A 24,036-nucleotide genomic window follows, 5' to 3' on the forward strand; every position below is an offset into this window, starting at 1 on the left:
TGCATAGAACAAATTTAGTTATTTAATTCTATACCTTACCTGTTAAGTCTTGATTATTTATTATTTGCATGTGATGTTGTAACGAAATGTGCGGATCTTATGCTGAGAGGCTGCCATCAGTCCAGTTGACTTTGTCCAGTAGACAGATTCTTAACTGTAAAAGCTCAATTTGATGGCTGTTTGGAAGTTGAGCTTTTATTTATCTCAGTTTTTGAAAAACTTTCTCCATAACATTTCTAGAACCACTTTCATTTCACTATAAATGATAATAAGATGTTTTTAAATTATTCAAGAAATAGTGGTCATGATCATATTTAGCCCCTTTTACTAGATGACTAACTTATGACGGTTTCCTCTTTTATAGGACTCTCCTTTGAAATCCCGCACTGTAACCACTACTGCGCCAGCCAGGGGCTCCAGCATGGTACTGCCCCCTCTCCCAGCAGCACCTGCACCTCCACGTTTACCCCCCGAGGCTGAGCGCACCTCACCTCCTCAGCAACCTCAGCTGAAGCTGGTGCCAAGTCAGACTGGTATAGTGCTGTCCTGGTGTGTGGCAGAAACTGATCGGACCTGTGCAGCTGTAGACAGCTATCACCTCTATGCCTTCCATCAAGACAACTCAAACAGCAATGCAGCACAGCAGCACTGGAAGAAGATTGGGGAGGTGAAGGCCCTTCCTCTTCCCATGGCCTGTACACTGACCCAGTTCCAGTCTGGCTCCACTTATCATTTTGCTGTTCGAGCCAAAGACATCTACGGGCGCTTTGGCTCCTTCTGTGAACCTCAGTGCACAAATGTCATCAGTTCCAGCTCAAGTTGAACAGTTAAGGAGTGGAAACCTTTTTTTGCATTTGAAAGTTCATGACTTCCTTTACTTCTTTTTTGTTAGGAACTCAAATATTGTGCATTGAAGACATACAGTATCTGTAAATATCTACATTACAACTGGACTTCTGACTGACTTGGGAAATTGAAGCAACAAACAGTTGGTTTTGTCTGGTTAATGTATGTATTGTATTTTTTGTGACTTAAGCTGTTGTACATAATTGAATTACTTTGCCTCTCTACCAAGTTGGATATTTATGTTGTTTACTCCTGTTACTCTGACCCAGATGTCTTTTGCTTTACTTGAGAAGAGGTGACAGGATTATCAATGTAAGCTCAGAATTGCACAGATATGTATAAATGTGTGGTAGAAACTGAATGATAACTTTTGTAAGTTCTGTCTGGTACCCAGACTTTGACAAACACAATAAAAGGTTTTATTAAAGTCTTGACTTAGTAAATTTGTGACTAATTGTATCTGCTGTTGTTTGGTTCATAGCTTTTCACTGCAATTACTGACACCACTAGTCTAACACCTTAATTAAAACAGTACCCGTAGAGATACTGGCACTTTGGTAACATGTCTGTGAGAAAATCCCATGTTTTACCAATTAAAATGGATATACAGTACTTTGTACACAGACACACTGAATGCCTTGTATTTCCCCTGCATGGTGATCCAGATAATTAGGCTGATCTGCTGAAGCTTTGTTTTCCTCAGAAATCTAACAGCTGCTCTATAAATCTGGCAGCCTATGATGAAACGCAGATCTGCCAACATTAGTGATGACATTGACTGTAGCACTCATCTTCTAGTTGTTCCACACAGACCACAAGAGGATGACAGTGTCTAGCATAATATTGCATTTCTCATTTGTTGCTTTAACAGCAGAAGCAGAGAGCTGAAAAAGTACATTTGTTGTTATGAAATCAAGCAAAGAGAAAATGATTAAGTGCAGACGTCCACTGCATAGATATGATTTGAAGAATTACAAAACAAGCCACCAAATCAAAATGGTTATTAATCCTCATGTATGAGTAATGTGCACAATAAACCATATCACCTAACACAATATATCAGGAGATATGGTTCTTTAAAAACAAAGGTAGCCCTGGTGGTGGTGCTAGTGGAAAACCAATGGGCTTATTCATCTTCAGTTGAAAACTGAGTCTGGTCTGATGGTGGTGCTATAGCACCACCGCTGTGCCCCAATATTTAACACATTTAAATATTGGGGCACATCCGCCTAAACCAGTCAGGAGGATTGCCAGGTGACGAAAGAACCAGATGGAACTACTCAGGAACCTAGAGAGAAAGGTGGCACCCACTTGGGGGTGGCCAGATGGTCCATGTAAGCATCAATGAAGTCAACCACACAGTCCCACCAAAACCAAGGAAGAAACTGGATGCCAGAATTCCTGGTTCAGATACTCTTGGAAAAGACTAGATTTGGGGGAACTAAGGATTTAAACTAAGATTTAAACTAAGCTTGGATCCAGGACGGTTGACCCACCTCACCGCTAACTACTGAAGTGTTGTTGTACATAAGATCAAGCTGACTGCAATAGAATAGAGCCAATTGGAAAGCAAGAGAGATAGGCTATCGGTCTTGTTTATTAATATGTGTCTTGTTTTTCATAAGTGTCTCTGTGTTTTTAATGTTTCAAATCCATGACTGATGGAGAATGATATCTTACTCTATTGCCGTCAGCTCGATCTTATGTGCAACAACACTTCAGTAGCATAAATAAGTGGAGGTGAGCAAAAACTCTGATTTTGATTTTAACTGGATGACTGCAGGTGAGACCTACATCAAGGCTCTAGAGTGGTTGACAGTGGAGAGACTGGTTTACTTGGTAGACATACCTGGATCCAGGGATGTTGCATTGATATAAGTCATAGAAGGTGACTAGGCAGGAGCTCAGTAATGATGATTGCTGGGACTTTTTGTCACTCATAATTCAAGTTTGACTGCTTCAGAAATCTAGCTTAGGTTGGCAGGTTCCAGATGTGCCGGGACGGAAATGGCTAACATGTAACAAGCTCATGAATAGTCAACATGGAAAAAGTTAAAAAAGGAAAAAATAGGTGGAGATGTAGCTGCCTCAAGCACAGGCAGATACCTTGCCAGATGAGGGACTCGCATAGACAATCCCAGACACACCATAATGTATTTCTAAAAATCCATGCCTACATGGCTATACCAACCAGGGTAGCGCCTATGTTAGCTGCATTAACTATGTCATTGAGGAGGCATCCAGAACGGACTCTTCTCAGGGTGAGAGGCACAGGCAGGATGCTGTATTGGAAGTTATCCCTCAGAACAAGGGGGGGACCTCCATAAAATTGTGTCTTGCTTAGACAGCTCCAGTTGTGCCTTTGTGCTGAACAGCAGTTCAGAGTATCCAGACTTTGTATAGTGTCCTGCAGAGTGTGTTGCTTGGAGACACCGTGGTCCTCTGGATGGTGACTTGGAGGAATGGCCTACCTAATTTGTGATGATATTTTGTTACAGGACATCTGTGCTAGTCATGGATATTCCTTAACAAACAACATGTTTGCATTAGGTACTGCAAGGTGGGCTTTATGATAACAGTATCCCAAAGATCATTTTATCAACTTGAGCCGTGTCATCAGATTTACGGTCATATGTCATGGATACTCAGGTGAAGACAAGATCAGAGCTGTCATATAATTACTACCTGGTCGTGAGTCAGATTTGGTGGTGGAGGAGGGTACTGAAAAGCCCTGGAAAGCCTAGACATGTAGTGAAGGTGAACTGGGAATATCTAGTTGAGACCCTGTAGCAGGTCTCGCTGCCACTGTGATTTCCCCCCATGATTCACTCCGACAGTGTCTTTTATTGGGAGGCCTGCACATACACACACACTTCCAACTTAAACTTCACTTTTGCCATGTGTCTCTGGTTGCCTGGCCTTTTGGCGCACATCACCTGTCTCTCTTATTCTTTCACTTGGAACACCATTCACTATGGCTCCTAAGCTTTTTCAGTATCTTTTGATTTTTATCATTCTATTTCTCACATTTTTTGCTGTTGGGATTGTGCCAAGCACAGTGAAGCTGTGTTTGCACACAACCAGTCTCAACTCTCTGAGGCTTTTTTTACCACCACTGGGGATTTTTAATATGTTAAACTGGACTCCACTCCACTTGTATGCAAATGATAAAGATGCATAGAGTGCCACTGACCTGCCCCCACTTGGGAGATTAGACCATAACCTAGTCTCTGTAAAGCCTTAATATGTTCCTGCAGTTCAAAGGGAGCTTGTTTACACAAGGAATGAAGGTGGACTCAGGAGGCCAGCAATGCCCTGAAGGATTGTTTAAAACTATGGATTGGGATGTGCTCTGCAAACTACATGGGAGTGCCATTAATAACATCACTGTATCACAGAGTATATAAACTTGTGTGAGGATACAACCATCCTAACCACGACTGTACACTGTTTTCCCAAAAACAAGCCTTGGAACAAAAATGATTTGAAGGATCTGCTGAATAAAAAGAAGCAGATCTGGTGACAATGATGATCTGAAATGGGTACAGTGTGATCGCAAGATGAAACTGACTGAGAGAATCTGGAGAATTAACTTCAACATCAAAGACCGTCAACAGGGGGGCAGCCTAGACGGAGCCAACGACCTGTGTTTTTGTTTTTTTGGATCCCAATCTGTGCCTTTTCACATTGGACCAGCCCTCATACCCTCTCAGATACCAAAACATTCCCCTGTCCTACCACAACCCCACCCTGCTGAGCAACTTTGATCACAACCCCCCCAACTCCAACCTCCATTGACATGACCATGCTCCCCAAAATGGCTGTGAAGACCAGCAAGGATAGAAGACAGCTAAAGTAAATCCACCAAGGCAAAGCTGCAGGCCCTAATCGTATCAGTCCCAGTGTCCTGAAGTCCTACATTACCCAGCTGTCTGGTATCCTGCAACACATCTTTAACCTAAGTCTGAGGCAGGAAAGGATATTGGTGCTGTGGAAAACAATCTGCTTGGTACAGGTACCCAAGAAGATAACCTCATCTTTCTCCAATGACATCAGACTGGTTGCACATGCGCCACATATGTCACGAAGATACTGGAAAGACTTGTGGAGAAGAACAAGGAGATGGTGGTTGATAGGAGAAAGACAACTGTGATCAAACCATTGTTAGTACTTGGGTGTTGACTTGACTGGACAGAAGGACCAACACTGATGCTGTGAACAAGAAGGGGATGAACAGACTATAATTTTTGAGGAATCCATCCATCTAATCCCCTCCATGACACTGCAGAAACAGTGGAGCTTCCTGTCTCACAAACTCATTCAGCTCCACTGTCACAAAAAACATTTCAGGAAATCATTGTTACTGTTCACTATAACACTTTACAACAGCCCATCTCTGTGTATAGCATCTGTATATACTGTGTACATTATACTTTCACTGCACTTCCTTGAATGGCCTGTTGAGGCTGGCTCCAAAAGGGAGTCGATCTTCATAGACATAGTGGTAGTCTTACAGGCTGTTATTCCTGCATATTTGAGAATTTTCAAGTTCTCCTCAAGCTCTTCTCAGGTAAAGTTCATCTGGACACTTGATTAGAACAAATAAATTATAGTGCACATACAATCCTAGTGTCTGTACGTATGGGTCATTGACACGCCAATTTTTTGGAGCCAGGCTAGACACATGGAATAAAATGATGATAAAATAAAGTCTTAGGTTATGTAAAGGGCAGGTGTGTGTGGATCCAAATGCAGAGAGAGTCAGGCAGAAGTACAATGTCCGAAATCCAAATCTTTAATCCAAGAAACGTAGCAGAGGTCAAAATACCAAAAAGACAGTTAAACCAGGCAAAAGGGCAGATCAGGAACAGGCAGAATCGAGGGTCACAAAAATACCAAAAACAGATCATACACGGGGAATCAAACAGGACTTAAACGCGAGAGAGCTAGAACACTAGGGTAACAAAGACAATCTGGCAAAGACATGAGAAATGAGGCGGGGTTTAAATACACAGGAAACAAGACACAGCCAACAGTCTTTTGACCGAATAGACAGGACCACCATCAATGAACCTGGGCGGAGGGGGTGGGTCGGAGGGAGGGACCAAACGACTGGTCTTGACGGGCTTGATTCGGGAAACATGGAAAGTCGGATGGACCCTCATGGTCCGAGGAAGACGAAGGCGAACAGCAGCAGGGTTGATGATCGCCGAGATTGGGAAAGGGCCCACAAACCTGGGACCCAGCTTACGACACTCCCCCCGAACTGGCAGGTCTCGAGTGGAGAGCCATACTTTCTGGCCAACATGGTAGCGAGGAGCCGGTGTGCGATGACGATTAGCGGACCTCTCGTATCCAATATTGGTGCGTAGGAGGGCTGCCCGAGCCTTCCTCCAGGTGAGATGACATCGGCGCACCAGGGCGTGGGCTGAAGGAACAGAGACCTCCCCCTCAAGGTCCTGGAAAAGCGGAGGCTGGTACCCGTAGACACACTGGAATGGAGATAGACCAGTAGAAGCCACGGGAAGGGAGTTGTGGGCATACTCCACCCAGAGGAGCTGCTGCGACCAACTGGATGGACTTTGGGAGGTGATGCACCGGAGGGCCGTCTCCATCTCCTGATTGTACCTCTCCGTCTGGCCGTTGGTTTGGGGATGGAAGCCGGAGGAGAGGCTGACAGATGCCCCAAGCAGCCTGCAGAACTCCTTCCAGAAACGTGAGGCGAACTGGGGACCCCGGTCAGACACAACATCCTGAGGAAGACCATGGAGCCGAAACACATGAAACAGGACTGCCTCCGCTGTCTCCTTGGCAGAGGGCAGCTTAGGCAGGGCAATAAAGTGAGCCATCTTGGAAAACCGGTCAACGACAGTGAGGATGACTGTCTTACCCTCTGAGGGAGGCAACCCAGTGACAAAGTCCATGGACACATGCGACCAGGGGCGGTGTGGAACCGGCAAAGGCCTGAGTAGACCAGTAGGAGGGCGTCGGGAGACCTTGCTGCGGGCACAAACAGAACAGGCAGAGACAAAATCACGGGTATCCTCCCTGAGAGAGGGCCACCAGAAGCGTTGAGTTATAAGACTCAATGTTCTACTCACCCCAGGATGACAGCTAAGAGGAGAGGAGTGCCCCCATTGCAGGACTCGGGAACGGAGCGGGCCTGGAACAAAGAGCCGACCAGGAGGACAGCCATCAGGAACCTGGGCCTCCGAAAGGGCATGCTGGACCTCCTGCTCAATGTCCCAGGTCACCGCTGCGACCACACAGTCAGGGGGCAGGATGGGAGCTGCATCCCGAGGGCGGTCTCCTGCCTCAAACTGCCTAGAAAGGGCATCTGGTTTGACATTACGAGTCCCGGGGCGATAGTTGAAGTTAAATCTGGTAAAAAACAACACCCACCTGGCCTGCCTGGAGTTGAGCCTCTTAGCTCCACGGATGTACTCCAGATTTTTGTGGTTAGTCCAGACTAGAAATGGTTGCTCTGCCCCCTCCAACCAATGCCTCCACTCCTCCAATGCCAACTTCACAGCCAGCAGCTCCCGATTCCCCACGTCGTAGTTGTGCTCGGCGGCGGAGAGTTTCCTGGAGAAAAAGGCAGAGGGGTGAACCTTATTGTCCTTGGCAGAGCGTTGGGAGAGAACGGCCCCGACCCCCACATCAGAGGCGTCCACCTCAACGATGAACTGGAGTTTGGTGTTGGGCATCTGCAAAATAGGTGACGAGGAGAACCGGGACAGGAGGGCACGGAAGGCTGCCTCAGCCTCAGGAGACCAGGAGAACTTAGAGTTTGAGGAGGTGAGGGCATGTAGAGGAGCTGCGACCTGACTGAAGTTCCGGATGAAACGGCGATAAAAGTTGGCAAAACCCAGAAAGCGTTGGAGCTGTTTCCGGTCGGTGGGGACAGGCCAGTTTAAAACAGCCTTGACCTTTTCTGGGTCCATCTGGATCAGTCCTGGTGAAATCATAAGCCCGAGGAATGACACTGTGGTCTGGTGAAAATCACACTTCTCCGCCTTCACAAACAACTGATGCTGGAGCAGCCGATTCAACACCCGACGGACATGACCCACATGTTCCTCTTTGGACTGGGAAAAGATCAGAATGTCATCAAGATAAACAAACACGCAGACATTCAGCATATCTCTGAGGACATCATTTACCATTGACTGAAAAACAGCTGGGGCGTTTGTAAGTCCAAATGGCATCACCAAATACTCATAATGACCACTGGGTGTGTTGAATGCGGTTTTCTACTCGTCCCCTTCACGAATACGGACGAGGTGGTAAGCGTTGCGGAGATCCAGCTTAGTGAAGATGTGGGCCCCTTGAAGAAGCTCAAAGGCAGATGACAGGAGAGGAAGTGGGTAACGGTTCTTCACTGTGATGTCGTTCAGGCCACGATAATCAATACAAGGACGAAGGGTCTTATCTTTCTTTTCCACAAAGAAAAACCCAGCTCCTGCAGGGGAAGAGGAAGGACGGATGATCCCCGCAGACAGCGCCCCCTGTATGTAGTCATCCATGGCCTTTCTCTCAGGACTGGAGAGGGAGTACAGACGACCCTTGGGTGGAGCTGCACCATGGAGGAGCTCTATGGCGCAGTCGTATGGGCGATGTGGTGGCAAGGACGTGGCACGAACCTTATTAAAGACCTCCTTCAGGTCTAGGTAGACTTCACGCACCCTGGACAGGTCAGGAAACTCAGAAGAGGAATCAGCAGGCGAGGAAACCGACAGAGGAGACAAACAGGAAGACTGACAAGTAGGACTCCACCGTAACACTCTCCCAGTAGCCCAGTTCATGAGAGGGTTGTGTTTACACAGCCAGGGATAACCCAGGATAAGGGGGTATTGAGGAGAGTCAATAATAAAAAATGAAATAGTCTCATTGTGGTTACCTGACATCAACAGAGACAGAGGAGGAGTCTAGTCTGTGACCCAGTTGAGCAGGTGACCATCGAGAACGCTGGCCCGGCGTGGCTTGGACAGAGGGTGGAGTTGTAGATTCAGCTGGTGGGCCAGGTTCAGATCCATGAAGCTCTCGTCTGCCCCGGAGTCAATGAGGGCTGTAAGGGCCAGGGAATTCTTGGGAGAAGTGATGAGCTGAACAGGGGTCAAGGAGCGTGCTGGTGTAGAGGCAGTCACGGTGTGGCTCACCAGTAGGCCTCTGGTTACTGGCGAGCCAGGCCTTTTACCGGGCACTGAGCCAGGAAGTGCCCCATTTCCCCACAGTAGAGGCACAGTCCCTCACGATGGCGGCGCTGGCGTTCCTGTTGGTTCAGACGGGTACGACCAAGCTGCATAGGTTCCTCCTTGGGGCTAAAAGGCGCAGATCCAGGGCAGGCCGGAAAATCGGTTGATGAAGTTCTGACCACAGGGGTGTCCTAGAGCTGTTATGCCACCCATGCTGGTGACCGTCAGGGCCAGTAGCTCCTCTGAGCCGCTCTCGTTCCTGCATCCGGTTGTCAATCTTAATAGCAAGTTCCACAAGACCCTCAAAACTTGTAGGAAGATCAACCATGGTAAGTCTGTCCTTCATCTCTTCAGAGAGACTCAGGAAAAAAGTGTCTGCAAGTGCCTCGTCGTTCCACTGACTCTCAGCAGCCAGAGTGCGAAATCTGATGGCATGATCAAATACACGGCTTCTGCCTTGCTTGAGATTACCAAGTGCACGGGCTGCCTCACGGCCCGAGACAGGTTGACCAAAGACACGACCCAAAGCAGCAGAAAAAGTAGCTACAGAGTCACAGGTAGATGAATGTCTCTGCCACTCAGCCGTGGCCCACTCACGTGCTCGCCCCGTGAGATTAGTGATCATAAATGCTACTTTAGAACGCTCAGTGGCAAAGGTAAGAGGCTGCAGTTCAAAAGTTAGCGAGCAAAGAGTCAAAAATGAGCGGCACGTTTCAGGAGTGCCATCATACCTTTCGATGGGGGGTGCTCTGGGTTCTGAAAAATCAACCGGAGGATCCCTGGGTATTGGAGGTGGAGCAGGAACAGCTGGGCCTGTTGTAGCAGAAGACATGGAATCCAGACGAGTAACCACTTGGCGAGTCTGGGCAGCCAGGGCTTGTAGCTGCTCAGACAATGACTGAACTCCCGGTCCCAGGCTGGAAACTGCCCACTCCAAATCGGTGAGACGCTTCCCTTGAGCTCCCAGAGCATGATCAAACATCTCTCCCTCTGCTGGGTCCGACATGGCCAGATTGTACTGTAAAGGGCAGGTGTGTGTGGATCCAAATGCAGAGAGAGTCAGGCAGAAGTACAATGTCCGAAATCCAAATCTTTAATCCAAGAAACGTAGCAGAGGTCAAAATACCAAAAAGACAGTCAAACCAGGCAAAAGGGCAGATCAGGAACAGGCAGAATCGAGGGTCACAAAAATACCAAAAACAGATCATACACGGGGAATCAAACAGGACTTAAACGCGAGAGAGCTTGAACACTAGGGTAACAAAGACAATCTGGCAAAGACATGAGAAATGAGGCGGGGTTTAAATACACAGGAAACAAGACACAGGTGAAAGACATTAGGGCGGAGACAGCAATCAAAACAGGAGGGAAAAACCAGGAAGTAAAACAAACAGCAACACAACAGAACCAAGACTTCAAAATAAAACAGGAAATGCCAATAAAATGAATACAGATCCTGACAGGTTAGCACTCGAGCAATATGCCTGGCTGTGCTAACGATGTCACCAGGAGCATATGCTTGCCACAGTTATTAAACCTGCATGTACAAAAGTTTCAGCTCCACACACACCCCACCACTTTTTGGATTAGCCGGGAGTTAGGCGGTTCAGGCACTGCCAAGATGGGTACGACAGAGCAGCTCACAAAACGGGTCTTCAGAAAACTATGGGTGATGTCACTGTGGGTACATTCATTTTTACATACAGTCAGTTAGGAGCCTTCCTTGAAGAGACTATTCGAATGCAGTCTTCCATCACACTTTGTTGAATTGTTTTACATTTTGAATTGGCCAAGCATAAAAACGTATTTATTTATATTATTTATTATTTGATATTTTAAGGGTTTTTTGGGTTTTTTTTTTCAGCATTTCATTCAGGTTTTTTTAAAGTACAAATTGAAAATGCGCATAAAAACAGTTGGATTGAAACCCACTTATTGGTGACGACAATGCTTTCAGTCACCAGAGGGGGGAGCTGCAGATAAACCCAACTGATTGATTCAATGACCTGATGCGGTTTCCGTTCAGTTTGAAAATTTGGCATCCAAGATGTTGAGGTGTACTCATAGGATGTACTCCTGTTATTAGGCAGACATAAATGGATTAATCAAATAAAAATATTTTAGTCTTTCGAAATTTGTTTAAATGATCATTATCATTAATAACCATGAATTTATCATTTAAAAAGACCAAAAGGATATAGAATTATTTTTAATTAACTTTTTTTTTTTTTTTTTTTCACACATTGAGACTTAACTTGGGTCTGGCCTCATTGTTCTGCTGCTCTACACGCAGAAGCCTGGCCGAGTATCGTGGGGTTCAGTTAGTTTTGAACTACATCAGGGCCTGTCACTGTCATTGTCCCTTCAGTGAAAACACGCAGTGTCGCGTGTTTTCATCCTCTTGTGATGTCGACCACACTGTGTCCTACAGAACTGCTGACTCCTGAGATCAACGACAACATGGTGAGTTTGTTTTACATGTGTCTGACCCACCTAGCTATGGCTAAAAGCAGCTAACGTTATCTAGCTAGCTACAAACTCGTAGCGTTGTGGTATTTCGGTTTAAGAGGCACATCTAATTCTGGGACGTGAATTACGGATTTTATTTAATGGAAGAATTGGTTATTTTGGCATTTCAAAGTTGTTTTATTGCCACCAAGAAAGGTATCTTAAAGATGGCGTAAACCTATTGAGATAATGTTATAGTAACTTTTTTTTGGGGCTTCCAAAAGTGATGTATGATGATCCATGTAGATCCGAGGTGACACAAGTTACTGTTTCAATAAAAGTACAAACACCACAATGAAAACGCGCTCCAAAAACATTTTCTGTTTTCAAAGTCTTAATCTGTAAAGTAACTAGTAATTATACTTGTCAAACACAAATTACAAGTACCTAAAAACTTGTAGACTAAGCACTATATTGAGTACTTAGTTACTTTTGACATCTGATGTATGAATTTATTCGTGTAATTGTTTTTCTTTCATAGTTTGTTCCAAACTTCACAGGATTGGGGAGGTTTCAGATTTTGGTGGAACTGGAAACACAGCCTAGAGACATAGAGAGTCTACTGTGTAAAAATACATTTTACTGTTACTGAAATGTTGCTGGGAAACCATTTCTGGTGCAGCATCGGTGGAGGACCTCTTTTGGATCCCAATTTGACAAATAACAGTTTGGATAAAAAATTCAGTATGTATTTCTAAAGTTTAAGCATTATGTTGGGAATTTTCAAAATTCCCAAAATGTAGACGTGTCTTCAACCTATTATTGTGGGATTGACAAGTGATCAGGGATGTAGCAGTTCTCAGCAACTGTTAGGCTGATATGAACTTTAATAGGCAAATTCTCAGTACACAGCATAGTAGGAAAAATGGCCTTTGGTGTTATTCTTAAATTTGATAATATTCAAGTAACTGGTGGCATGAAAAGAAGTACATTTACTTAAATATGAATTTGAGGTACTTGTAGCCGACTTTACTTGAGTATTTTCATTATATACCACTTTGAAGACATATGAAGAGCATATAAAATAAGATATGTTGATTAATCGATTAGTTGATCACCAATTAATTGACAGTTTTGAAAACCAATTAATCAACCAATTTTTCAAGCAGAGTATTCATGGTTCCAGCTTCTCAAATGTAAAGATTTGCCGTTTCTCTTTGTTTTAAACATAAATTTGGGATTCGGACTGCTGTTTTTTTCTGACATTTGACAGACTAAACAATTCATTGTTTAATCAAGAAAAATTATTATCTGTAATGAAAATAATTATTTATTGCAGACCCTTAAAAATGAATTAGTTCAAGTCAATAAAAGAGTATTTTAATAATACAAAACAGTCACAAGGACAGTTTTTCTGCATTGATTACTTGCTTGTGATAGTTTACGAATACTAATGTACTTTTACTTAAGTAACATCTTCAATGCATGACATTTAGTTGGAGTATTTTTACAGCGTGGTATTGCTTCTTATTTATTGTCATATCTGAGCACAGGGCAATAGAGGGAGCCATTGCTTTCTTTATAGAGACTACTTTCTTGACAATTGTTGCAACAGCGCTTCTTTACTGTAGCATCTCTAATTTACAATCCTACAGAGAGACCCACCTCCACACATCTCTCTCTCCCTCTCTCTCCCTTTCTATCTGTCTGTCTTTTGCCCCCCCCCCCCCCTTAGAGCGAGGGGAGGAGAGCGAGCGAGTGAGCGCAGTTTGAGTTGTGATCTGCGCTCTACACCAGCCAGAGGTGTGTTTTCGGCTCCACACTCTCTCTCACTGTATCTCTGGGTAGCAGCACCTCACCATGCAGCCAGCCTGAGTGCCATTTCTAACAGCTGTGTTGCCAAATGGTTACAGCTCATCTGGAGGGAAGGTAGCATCTTGCTTTGAGGAGGACAGAAGATAACAGAAGACTGACCAGTTGCAGAGAGAGGGGGGATATAGCTGAAAGCCCCCCCCCCTCGCCTCACAAAACAGAGCAAAAACGGAAGGCTTTGGAGTATTCAATTTTTTCTTTCGTTTTATATTTTTCTTATTCCTCATCGCGGTGCTGGGAGGTGCTTCATCTTTTCATATAGTCTCTCTCTCCATCATTTGCCTCCTCATCTACTTCTCCATCTACCTGGTGTATAATTTCCTCTATTTATGAGTGAGAGAAAAAAGAAAGGAGGGAGGAGTTTTGTTTTAATTTTTGTTCTTTCTTTCCTCCTCTCCACTCTTTCGTCCCTTTCACCAAACCAGATCATACCTTTCAGTCCTTCCTTGCCATTTCATCTCTAACTGCTGCCATCAGTTCCCCCATCCTATGCCTCTTTCTGTCTCTAAACTCTAATGTTATATGAACTTGGATGAATTTTCTTCAAAGACAACTAAAAAAACTCCTCATGAATGACTCTTTTTTTCCCCCTTTTCCTTCTCTTTTTGTCCCTCCACACCCATTTTCTTTGAATCACACTCTTGCGGGATTCTTAAATGTTACTCTAGGTAGGTTAACTATCGTTTAGTGTCTGTCTATCTGTCTGTCTGTGTGTATTTGTGTGTGCTTTACGTATACATAAAACACACATTAACACACACATGCACTCGCACACTAAACTATGCCTAAAAAGACAGTGTTAAGTGAGTCGATATTGGTCTGGTCTCGCATCGTTTTCACATCCTCCCCTCATCTGTCCTTCTCAACATGGCAAAGTGCACCCATTTTTAATTGTTGTCTTTGAGAAATCTTTTTATTTGTCCACATGTCATGTCCCCTTTTCTGTTTAATAAAGGTATCAATTTGTTTTGCAACCTGTTGTAAAGGGGAAAACAATAAGTGTAGTCCTGATTATAATTTGGTAAAGTTGGGGATATTTACTTTATATTCTATTCATGTTATTTATTGAGCTGCATTCGAAGCTAATGGGCATCTCAAGTCATTAAGAGTGTATCCCATTTCATGCTTGATTTGTGCTTATTTTCATCCTGCCAGTCCATCAGCAGCCATTAGTTCTTTTACTGCCCCTTCTTATACACCACCCTCCCAACACAGACACACAGACAGACAGACCCACAATCCTAAATCCTAAATTCGCCCCTTATCATCATCATAAATATTTTCAGAATTGAATTCTCGTGCTTTTGCATGTTTTCAATTTTCCCTTCCCTCACTTTGATCGGTTTCCATCCAGAACTGGTTGTTTTTCATCCCTGAAGCTCTTCCCCCTTCACTTGTCTTCATCCTCATCCTCTACCAGGCAAGAGAGACCGAGAGTTGGCATTAGTTGGCTGTTGAACAGTGGATTAGGCGGGTAATGCCTTGCTGTGGATCTGAGGTGTAATAGACAGCGTGTGCAGGTTGTAGATAGAGACAGACTGATAGACAGATAAAAATAGATAGAACTTAATATCCCATCTCATCACTATACCCTTCTCTCTCCTCCTCTGTCACATTTTCCTCCTTTCTTTACGTTGTGTTTGATGCTTCGTCTCTACTTCACACTGCCACACCTTTTTGGGAGCGATGTTTTAAAGCATCACCACTGCTAGTCTGTTCTCAGTAAGTTTTTAGCCTATATCCACGGACATCAACCTGAAATTGCCTGTGCACTCACCTTAAGGTGAAAAATTACACCCAGTAGCGTAGGCCCACACCAGCCACTTTAGTCTCTTTTTCTCCCCTTTCTTATGGACTCAAAAAGGGCCTTAATTAATCCCTCTTTCTTGATTGTTCTGAGAGTGGGATATCGTCATGAAGGAATATGAAGGACCACTCGTTCTGCTCTGTCTTTGCTTTTGTGTCTCAACTCTGCTACTCTGTAAAACATCTCCACTACAGTCTATAAATTATGTGTTACAGAAAAGAGTTAATTAGGTGAGTAGTGAATTAATATAGCACTCACTTTTTCTTGGCAACTGAGTGTATGCACATGCATGAACAGTAGGTGTGTGCACTGAATGTGTGTGTGCAGGAGTACAGCAAATCGAGAGAGTGTTGTGCATGTGTTTGTGTGTGTGTGTGTGTGTGTGTGTGTGTGTGCATTTGAATGTCTGCATGATGCTGATGGCAGTGTATTCTGCATGAACTTTCATCAGCAGGTTCTCTGTAAAGGGTGTTTTTTATATTTTCCACCGCATTTGCTCGCACTGTTAAACCTTTCTTCATCCTGCTGTGACTAATTGGCTGTTTATCAGGCCATGCCTTTGATCTTTATCCATTTTCTTTATATTTACTCTTCTATCTCTATGAATTTCATGCATTATCACTGCTTTGAAGGATGATTCTGAGCAAGCACTATTTCAAATACATGGAAGAAACCAATCCAAAGTGCTCTGTTAATTTGGTTAAATCTGTCATCAGTTGACTCACTCAATTAGTCCAGTGCACTGTGCAGGTGCATGCATTTACATGCATTTGTTTTAGTCCTGTTCCTGTCCTTATTGTGCATTTTATTTGGTTGTTTGTTAACCAATGCCATGCTGATGCTGTCCTCCTCCTCGTCCTCGTCCTCCTCTTCCTCCTCCATCTCCATTACATTTCTTTTTGTTTCCTGCTCGATGGATCTGCAGCAGATCTCTGAAATTGACTAGATCTCTGGAAATGAATCACAGATCTAATGTGACTCATACACCAGTTTTACTGTATTAGGCTCTGCAGCATGACCTTAATGAGCACACTGTGCACTATAGATGACATACTAGGCTGTATATGTCTCAGAGTGCATCATATATTGCCTAGGTGATCCAGTGCTTTGTTAGCTTTTCCACAACCAGAGGCTCAACTATGAGGTCTTATTTTATATTAAAATTTTTAATGAATGAACTAATCAACTGAATAGCTAATTAACAGTGACATAATTATGCTAAAGATGATTAAAGCAAATTATTCCACATTTCCCTAACTGAAGTATGAATCCAGTCTGTATAGTATCTTTTGCCCGTACTAAAACCTTTCTGACAACAAAAAATACTTAAGCGTCCGAAGACATTCTGCAGTCACTTCATATTTGAATATATCATCAGATTTCTAGACGTATGCAAACTTAAAACATAGCAAGGGTCTTATATCAGCTTCCTCTTAGATATTCCCTGTTAACAGAGGGAAAGAGTGGGCCCCTGCCCTAAAAGTTTCAACTTGATTTTAACTGAGTGTCTCTAAGCACAAACAGTCTAAATGATTTAGGACATCTTTCAAAAGATTGGTGCCATGTTGCCACGCTGCAAGCACACAGTAGTTTAAATATAAAGGCTTTAAAGGGCATGCTCACCTCTCGGGTTTAAGTCTAATGAAGGATTTATGTTCAAAAGAGCAGTCATTAAAACTGTGTTAGGGTTGTTGAGATCTTTAAATACTGTGCACATCAAAACAGAAAACAGTTAGCAAACATGATTTCAACCAAGGTGTCCACAAAGCAGAAGATGAAACTTAAACAGTAACCAAAGTTTTTATTTAAAGAAAACCAATCTGGTTAGTTTGTTTGACATAGACAGAAAAAATAATATTAAAACCTTTTCTTCCATAAAAGATAACTCAAACCGAATAATACAATTCAAAATTTTGAAAAGCTGTTGGTTCATAACTTAGTGAGGGAAGTGAACAAACAAAAAAACCTCATTTAGTTGTTTTCTGCAAAGGTTTATTTAAGGATATATTGTATCATTCTGCATAATTCAAGGTAACTGTGGCATCTTAATACTCAGAGAGAGTCAGAGATAATTATTAGACTTTGAAGGAGTCAGAGAAAAAAGATGGATTTTTGTAAATAAAATTTGTTGAATGAATAATTCATTACACTGCCAGACAGGATTAAAATTCTACACATGCGGATATCTTCTGACTATTTTCCTAAGGCTAAACTGCATATACCTACATACTTCCTCAAAATACACACATAATAAACACACACACACATTCCCAGATACAGACATATCCCTGTGAACATTATACACGTTTAAATGAAGACTGGAAATGTTGGCCAAACATTGGTTTATTGCAGATATGCCCTTGTGTGTATCTGCAGATAATCTGGTATGCAGGATGAAATAACTAAATGTCGGGTTCTTTTGTAACCAATGGTCCAAAACCAAAAAGTTATTAAGTTGACTGCCTAAGACCAAGAAAACCACCAAATATTCACCTTTGAGAAGATGCAACAAGAGAATTTTTAGGCTTTTTTTTTTTTTTTTTTTTTTAGCTGTAACAATTAATTAATTCTCAAAATATTTGCTGGTTAATTTTGTGTTGATGGACTGCTAGATCAATCAAAACGAATTGTTTCAGCTCTCTTTAAGAGATTACACTGCCGGACCAAAGTTAACACAGAAGATAAATATTTTCCCAGTTCATCTCCCCACTAATTCCTACCTCTGTTAAAGCATGAAATTTTAGGATTTTTAGTAGCATCAAACAACGTAACATCAAGCTAAGTTTTTACCCTTTTTTAAAAAGTTTTTTTATTTTGGGCCCCAAAATTGAGAGTCAGTGTGACCCATGCACTAATTAACCACCTTAATGTTCTTATTACCTGACTATCAATAAAGGCAGAAATACTGATTAAAATGCAAACATGTAAGAATGTAAGTAAACCATGTGAAATGCTTCACTTAAAGAAAAATACCATAGAAAAAATAAAAACCTGAGTAACACACAATATAAGCAGATACCAGAAACCTCAATTGAGGGAAACTGTTTTAGGATAAAATAACCAGACATTAATGCAATCATATAAAAAGCCAGTCGAGCCATAAAGCAGTTCTGCTCACTGAATGGCAACAAGTGCCCCAATATTAAAGAGGAGGCACTTTGTTATAAACAGTTTGGCAAATTCTCTGATGACTAATTGATAATCTCACAGGATATCGTGAGATATCATCTCCCCTGACCCTAATGCACATGTGTCAGGACCCATATTTTAAGAAACGAAGGGATAAAGCAAAGATAAAACAAAAGCACTCTGAGCATCTCCTGTCAAAAAAAAAGTAACATTACTGTGCAACAACAACACATTCAACACATTCAAATTGCAGTGAAAGTGGGCATGTAGACACAATGGCTTGGCTGAGTTAAGCCTTGACCTCAGAGGCAATTGACTTGTGTACACAGTGGCATTCAGCCTTCAACAACAACACATACATCCACAGCCGTACTCTGCCATCTGACTCTGCCCTTCTCTTCTTCTCCCTTCCAGACTGAGAGAGAGAAGAGCGCAGAGCGGTCCAGAAAACTGATGATCATGACTGGCTAAAGCAAGCAAAGGCACGGAGTGAAAGAAAGCCAAAGAAGAAGGAAGGAAGGAAGGGAGGGAAGAAGAAGAAGAAGAAGAAGGAGGAGGAGGAGAAGAAGAAGAAGAGGAGGAGGAGTACGCACACACACACACACACATACTGCTGCTCATCTCCTCATCTCCACGGCAACCGTGTTCACACGCTTGCAGACTTCTGGGAGGAGACCTCGGCGTGCTGTATCACCAGCGTTGGAGGAAGGGGATGGAGAGAGGCGAATGAAAGAAGATCCCTTCATCACTCTCCATCCACCATCTTTTTGTTTCTTTTATTGAGTTCACGCTGACATTTTGAGTTGATGCTCAACTTTTAAATTCTTCCAAAATCTGAGTTAAAACCATCTTTCAACCAGCTTGGATCTGTTTTTTTGCAGATTAGGCTTTTTTGGCGCCTTACATCTAAAATCATTGTTTCATAGCAATTCGCTGCACTCCTGAACACACAGTCTTTATGTTTACACAAACAGGATTCAAATGAATGATTTAATTCTAATTATTGTAAATTCTGTACATATTATTACACTTTAAAAAGCTAACTCTTACTGCATCTCCATACTGATAACACCCCGACATCGCTCACCTCCACCCTCCTGCATCCCTCGCCCTGCAAGACCCCACCTCAGTCTTCTGTGCGTGACTTCATCTGTCTACCATCCCTTCATCCGAGGCTATGAGAGGAGGAGTCGAATCCCAGATCACTCCATCATGCCAGTTCTGAAGAGTAGAGAGGAGATCCGGGCTGGCAATGTTCAAGGTAGGCCTGCTATTTGAGTAATTGTTTGTCCATGAGCATTTCCTGAAACTTTTCTCCAAAAAATCCACTCCATGCTGATGTGAATTTTAGCTGAACTTTTGCTTCAAACTTTTTTTTTTTGCAAAAATAGTCATAATTTAGGGTATTATTTTGATTAAAATAAAACATAAAAGATGAACCGATTATGAAAATTACCTAATATTTTTTGTGACAGTCGACAATCGATTTAATCAACTACTCATTTCAGCTCCAGTTCCAACAGTATCAAAGCATCATTTCTCACGTTGAGTCACCGTCATAACTATTAATATCCAACAGTTGTGAGTGTTTTGTTTCCTTTGTTTTCCATTAATTCAAACCTAATTTTAACACAGAAATTGTCGTCATTCATGAAAATTTCAGGTCATGGAAAATGTCAGCAGAGGTGGAAATAATGGGTCTACAGATGTTTCATGTTGGATATTAGATAATAAAAATGTTCTGTACTTTGTGATGACACATCTGGCGCTTCTTGAGATAATTGCCTCAAGGATCTGCTTTATGGTTTTGTTTGTTTTTTTTTTTGGTCATATTAAAGAATCACTAGGCTTAATTTTTCATGAAAAATATAAAGTAGGGAGCAGTTTACTGGGCTGTACAATTTACAGCCAACACTTCTTCATAACAATATATTCTCGAAATTGACTCTAAACAGAAAGATGCAGAGAAACTTGGATCTCTATGCGACTGGTTTTTATTTGCTTTTTTCAAAGTTGGTAACAATATATTAGTAAATCATTTGATAAATGAGGCCCAGTATGTACACAAGTCTTTATTCTGAAGAAGCCCATCGTCATTCTTGATTCGTTTTCATTTTGAGAGCAAGAGAGGACAGGAATGAGAAGGACAAGAGGATAAGAGCAAAACATTCATAGTGAAAAAGAACAAAGGAGAAGTTGTCTTTTTTTTTTTTTTTTTGGTCACAGATTCTTTCTCGCGGTGCTTCGTGAGGGAGCCCAGCGTTGAGATAAGGGATAACAATGCACTAGCTTCAATAAGCCCATCAAAACCAGGAGTTGTGCTAATTCACAAGGAAAAACAGGTCTAGACAATAGTAACCGTATGAAGCAAGAGAGCGGAGAAGCTGGAGCCTATTTTATTGCTGAGCTTGTGCTCCTTTCAGCAGCCGCTCAGGAGTTTGACGGATAAAAGGCACATTTAAAAAGTTGGTAAGATAATGGAAAGACTTGTCGCAGAGGCAGTGTGACAACAGAGTACAAGAGTAGAGATAAAGTAAAATCGGCTCAAAAGGCGAATTCACACGTGGCATTCATGAGCACAGAATGAACCTTTAGACCTGTGGAAAGTGTTTTGAACTTTTACAGTCATCTTACCTCATGTACGTGAGCATTTTTGAAACAGAAAATGTGCAAAAAAATCCTGCCTTCTGTCACAGTGTCCAGCTCCTGCCAATGGAGCAGCTCCAGGATTTGTCTCCTGGTGGCATCGCGGATTAGATACTTGGCTGGATTGTTTCTAGCTTTGGGTGAGACTAGTTTACGATCACAAATCTAAACTGAGCTTTCCCACATTTGCATTCATAGACTCACAAGATCTGATGTAACCATCTAATTATGATGCGCCTCTTTGTTGAAGCGTGACTTAGAGGAGGTGTGTGACAGCTGGTGTGTCCCTCCCTCATAACACAACAGCAACAGCTTCAACACTGAACAGACCTACTGTATTCTGCTCAGTTACTCACATATGCTGCACAGACCCTGCACTCTACTGTTCCCAAATTTCTCCTCAAGATATTTCTATCAAAACCTCATCATTCATCTCAACAGTTGGGTATTGGCTGACACTGCAGGCTTGAAATGACTGCATGTGAACTATGTTTCTAGGGCAGATTTTCAATGTGACAAAAAAAAAAAAAAAAGATGGGAAAGAAAATTACTGAGTAAGCAAGGGGTTAAGGCGTGGCAGACAGAAAAAGAGACAGACAGGCAAAGATCCAGGCGCAGGCGGTAAATCCAGTGGGAGCTTCACTGACAGTGGATGAAGGAGGCAGCTTTGTAGACAGATGTAGCTCTGAGTGCGTAAGCAACAAGGCCCGGTAGGGGCGTGTTGCTGCAGCGTCGTGAGGCTGCATGTTTTTGGCGAGTGGGTTGGGTAGAGGGGATTACTGGATCCGAGCGTTGGCTCTCTCGTCAGACGGGCACCGTGGCCCCCTGATTTGATTGGTGGACTGTGAACAGAGTAGAGACAGTGAAGTGCCATGAATATATGGGCATCGAGATGTTGACGCTGGGACTCGCAGCCAGCCGGCTGAGTCAGTTTTGGATGCGAGCCTCATGTGACCAGCTTTACAAATGTTGATTGAGTCGTTGAGAGATTACAGGTGCTGAGCAGCCTGGTGTTTATTGTTTACTCAGAGCCAGAGAGAGAGAGTGAGAGAAGTGCAAAGTAGTTAGACAACACCTCAGAAATACATCTGTTATCCATGCATCCAGAGTAAAAAAAAAAAAAAAATACAACACTGTAAAAAAAAAAAAAAAAAATTAACAAAAAATCTTCCCTCAGTTGCTAGTTTTGCACTGCACATAAGATACAGAGGTCATTAGTGTTCATATGGCTGTTTCATGCAACTTTTTTATTTTTTCTTCACCTCTTGACAGGAATTGGTTACCCTTCTCTACATAGGTTAGCAGAGGCCTTTAGGAATACCTTGGCAGGTTAGGGAGGTGTTTCTGACATTTTGTCCATCATATTCATATCAGTGAATGTAGACTAAATTGCATGCAGGACAATTCAACAGTGCCACAAACTGCAGCCGCCGAAAATTGGCCTTAACGTTCAATCGATACCTCTATAAAAACATTTTCAAGTAAAAAAATGAACATTGAAACCTTCATAAAGTTAGGATTCATTGCAGGAGTTGTGAAGTGACAGCGCTGTTACTTTTTTGAAAAGTCAAGTTTAAATGAAATAGACAGCAACGTGTAATCATTTTTGAATTAATCTGAATGCAACACTTGCAGTCTAATCCTATACTACGTTGTAGTATTGACCCTGCTTCCTTTGCTGCTACCGCACTTGAGTGACAAAGTAATGTCACTTTAATTTGAATTTAGCAAAGTCAGCACAGCAAAATCTTCATCTGAGATTTTTCCATCTATGGTTTTGCATGAGTCATCCTCCGCATCACTTCTCAAATGATTTGCTCTCATGATTATTCATTCAGCACACTTTGCTAGTTTTCTCCATTATATGCTAATGAAGAAAACAACAATATGGGTCAGAAGGACAGTGCAATTTATGATAGCCCCCTGCTGGAGTTCAAGGCACAGCCTGTTGCACTTAACACGCTGTGAATTTTGAATTTAAAAGATGGTTACAGATTAAATGTGTTTGCAGTTTAAATGGTAGTTTTAAAGAAAGGGAAAAAAGGACAGTCCAAACAGATAGAATTATTTAATAAACTGGAAACTGAGTGTTAAAACCGGCCTATTTTTGTTAGAGGCAGAAACTCGAGATGCTTCTTCTACCTCTCCTCTTCTATACGTAGCCATGTGTGACTGTGAGAGAAGGAGGAAGAGCTAAGAATAGAGAAAAGGGGGCCCAATACTGTGATGCCGCCTCTACCCACGTTGCTCAGCTTGTTGGTGTGCCGTTCTGTCACTGAAGTCAGCAGGCAGTTTTTCGCTGATATCTGTCTGTGCAGGTTCTGCTGAAACTGAACACAATACAATCTCCATCTATTGCTGTATAAGTAATTTTCTTCTTCACGGAGGTGTCAGATGCAGGAATGCAGCTAAAGATATGTTCACTAATAACATGATCAGAATGTCTGGGCTGGCACATACAGAAATTTCATCAGAAACTGTCACTTTTCATGTCAAGCCAAAGGGAGGCCTTTTGAAGCTCTTCAATACAAAGAGGGAAGAGAGTCAGAGGATTTTTTTTTTTTTTCATATAATTTTTCATGCACGAATGGAAGAGACTGATAGAACAAAAGACAAGATCTGCGGGCTGAGAGAAGGGTCGAGGTGCGGAGATGAGAGGAGCTGATGGAGGGTTTGATAGCTGAACAAGATTGAGTAATATTTGATGATACTGTCCTCAAAAGGCTCACAAGTAACAGACGCCAGGACTCCCAGGAAATCATGTGATGCAGATGTTTTTGCTAAAAGGGAATGATAAGCTGATAATCGTGTTTTCAAAGATGGAGAGGGAAATGATGAAAGAAAAATGTGGAAGAGAAAAATATTTGATCGTGTGAGGAGAAGAAATAGATTTGTGTGATGCTGCTTATTAACAGACATTTGGCTTGAATTAGGAGGGAATCTTGACAAGTTTAGATCTTGTTGGCTGCTCATTCATTCACGATAATTGCCATATGTCAGTAATAATACCTGGCGAATGAAAGGGTAAAGTTATTATTTTTGTATCCTTAATAAAGGAAAGATTAGAAAATCTATTAAATTACAATCTGATTT

At 42.4% G+C, this 24,036-nt stretch overlaps 2 protein-coding genes across 12 annotated transcripts in view; both read left to right on the forward strand.

The window, feature by feature from the left end:
- atf7ip (activating transcription factor 7 interacting protein) overlaps nucleotides 1–1,273 on the forward strand; it is a 31,409-nt gene extending 30,136 nt beyond the window's left edge. For all 5 annotated transcript variants that reach the window (XM_056372000.1, XM_056372004.1, XM_056372005.1 and 2 more), the window contains one exon: nucleotides 365–1,273. In XM_056372000.1, the coding sequence (XP_056227975.1) occupies nucleotides 365–823 (459 nt within the window). In that variant the 3' untranslated portion in view covers nucleotides 824–1,273. The remainder of the gene's footprint in view (nucleotides 1–364) is intronic.
- An 11,985-nt stretch (nucleotides 1,274–13,258) lies between these two features.
- Nucleotides 13,259–24,036, forward strand: part of grin2bb (glutamate receptor, ionotropic, N-methyl D-aspartate 2B, genome duplicate b) — a 93,009-nt gene continuing 82,231 nt past the window's right edge. For 3 of the 7 annotated variants that reach the window (XM_056372541.1, XM_056372546.1, XM_056372547.1), the window contains exons 1-2: nucleotides 13,259–13,602; nucleotides 18,712–19,558. In XM_056372541.1, the coding sequence (XP_056228516.1) occupies nucleotides 19,550–19,558 (9 nt within the window). In that variant the 5' untranslated portion in view covers nucleotides 13,259–13,602; nucleotides 18,712–19,549. The other 4 variants (XM_056372542.1, XM_056372544.1, XM_056372543.1 and 1 more) reach the window with 4 other exon arrangements.

Source organism: Seriola aureovittata, chromosome 3 (genome assembly GCF_021018895.1).
Source record: "Seriola aureovittata isolate HTS-2021-v1 ecotype China chromosome 3, ASM2101889v1, whole genome shotgun sequence".
Taxonomy (NCBI): Eukaryota; Metazoa; Chordata; class Actinopteri; order Carangiformes; family Carangidae; genus Seriola; species Seriola aureovittata.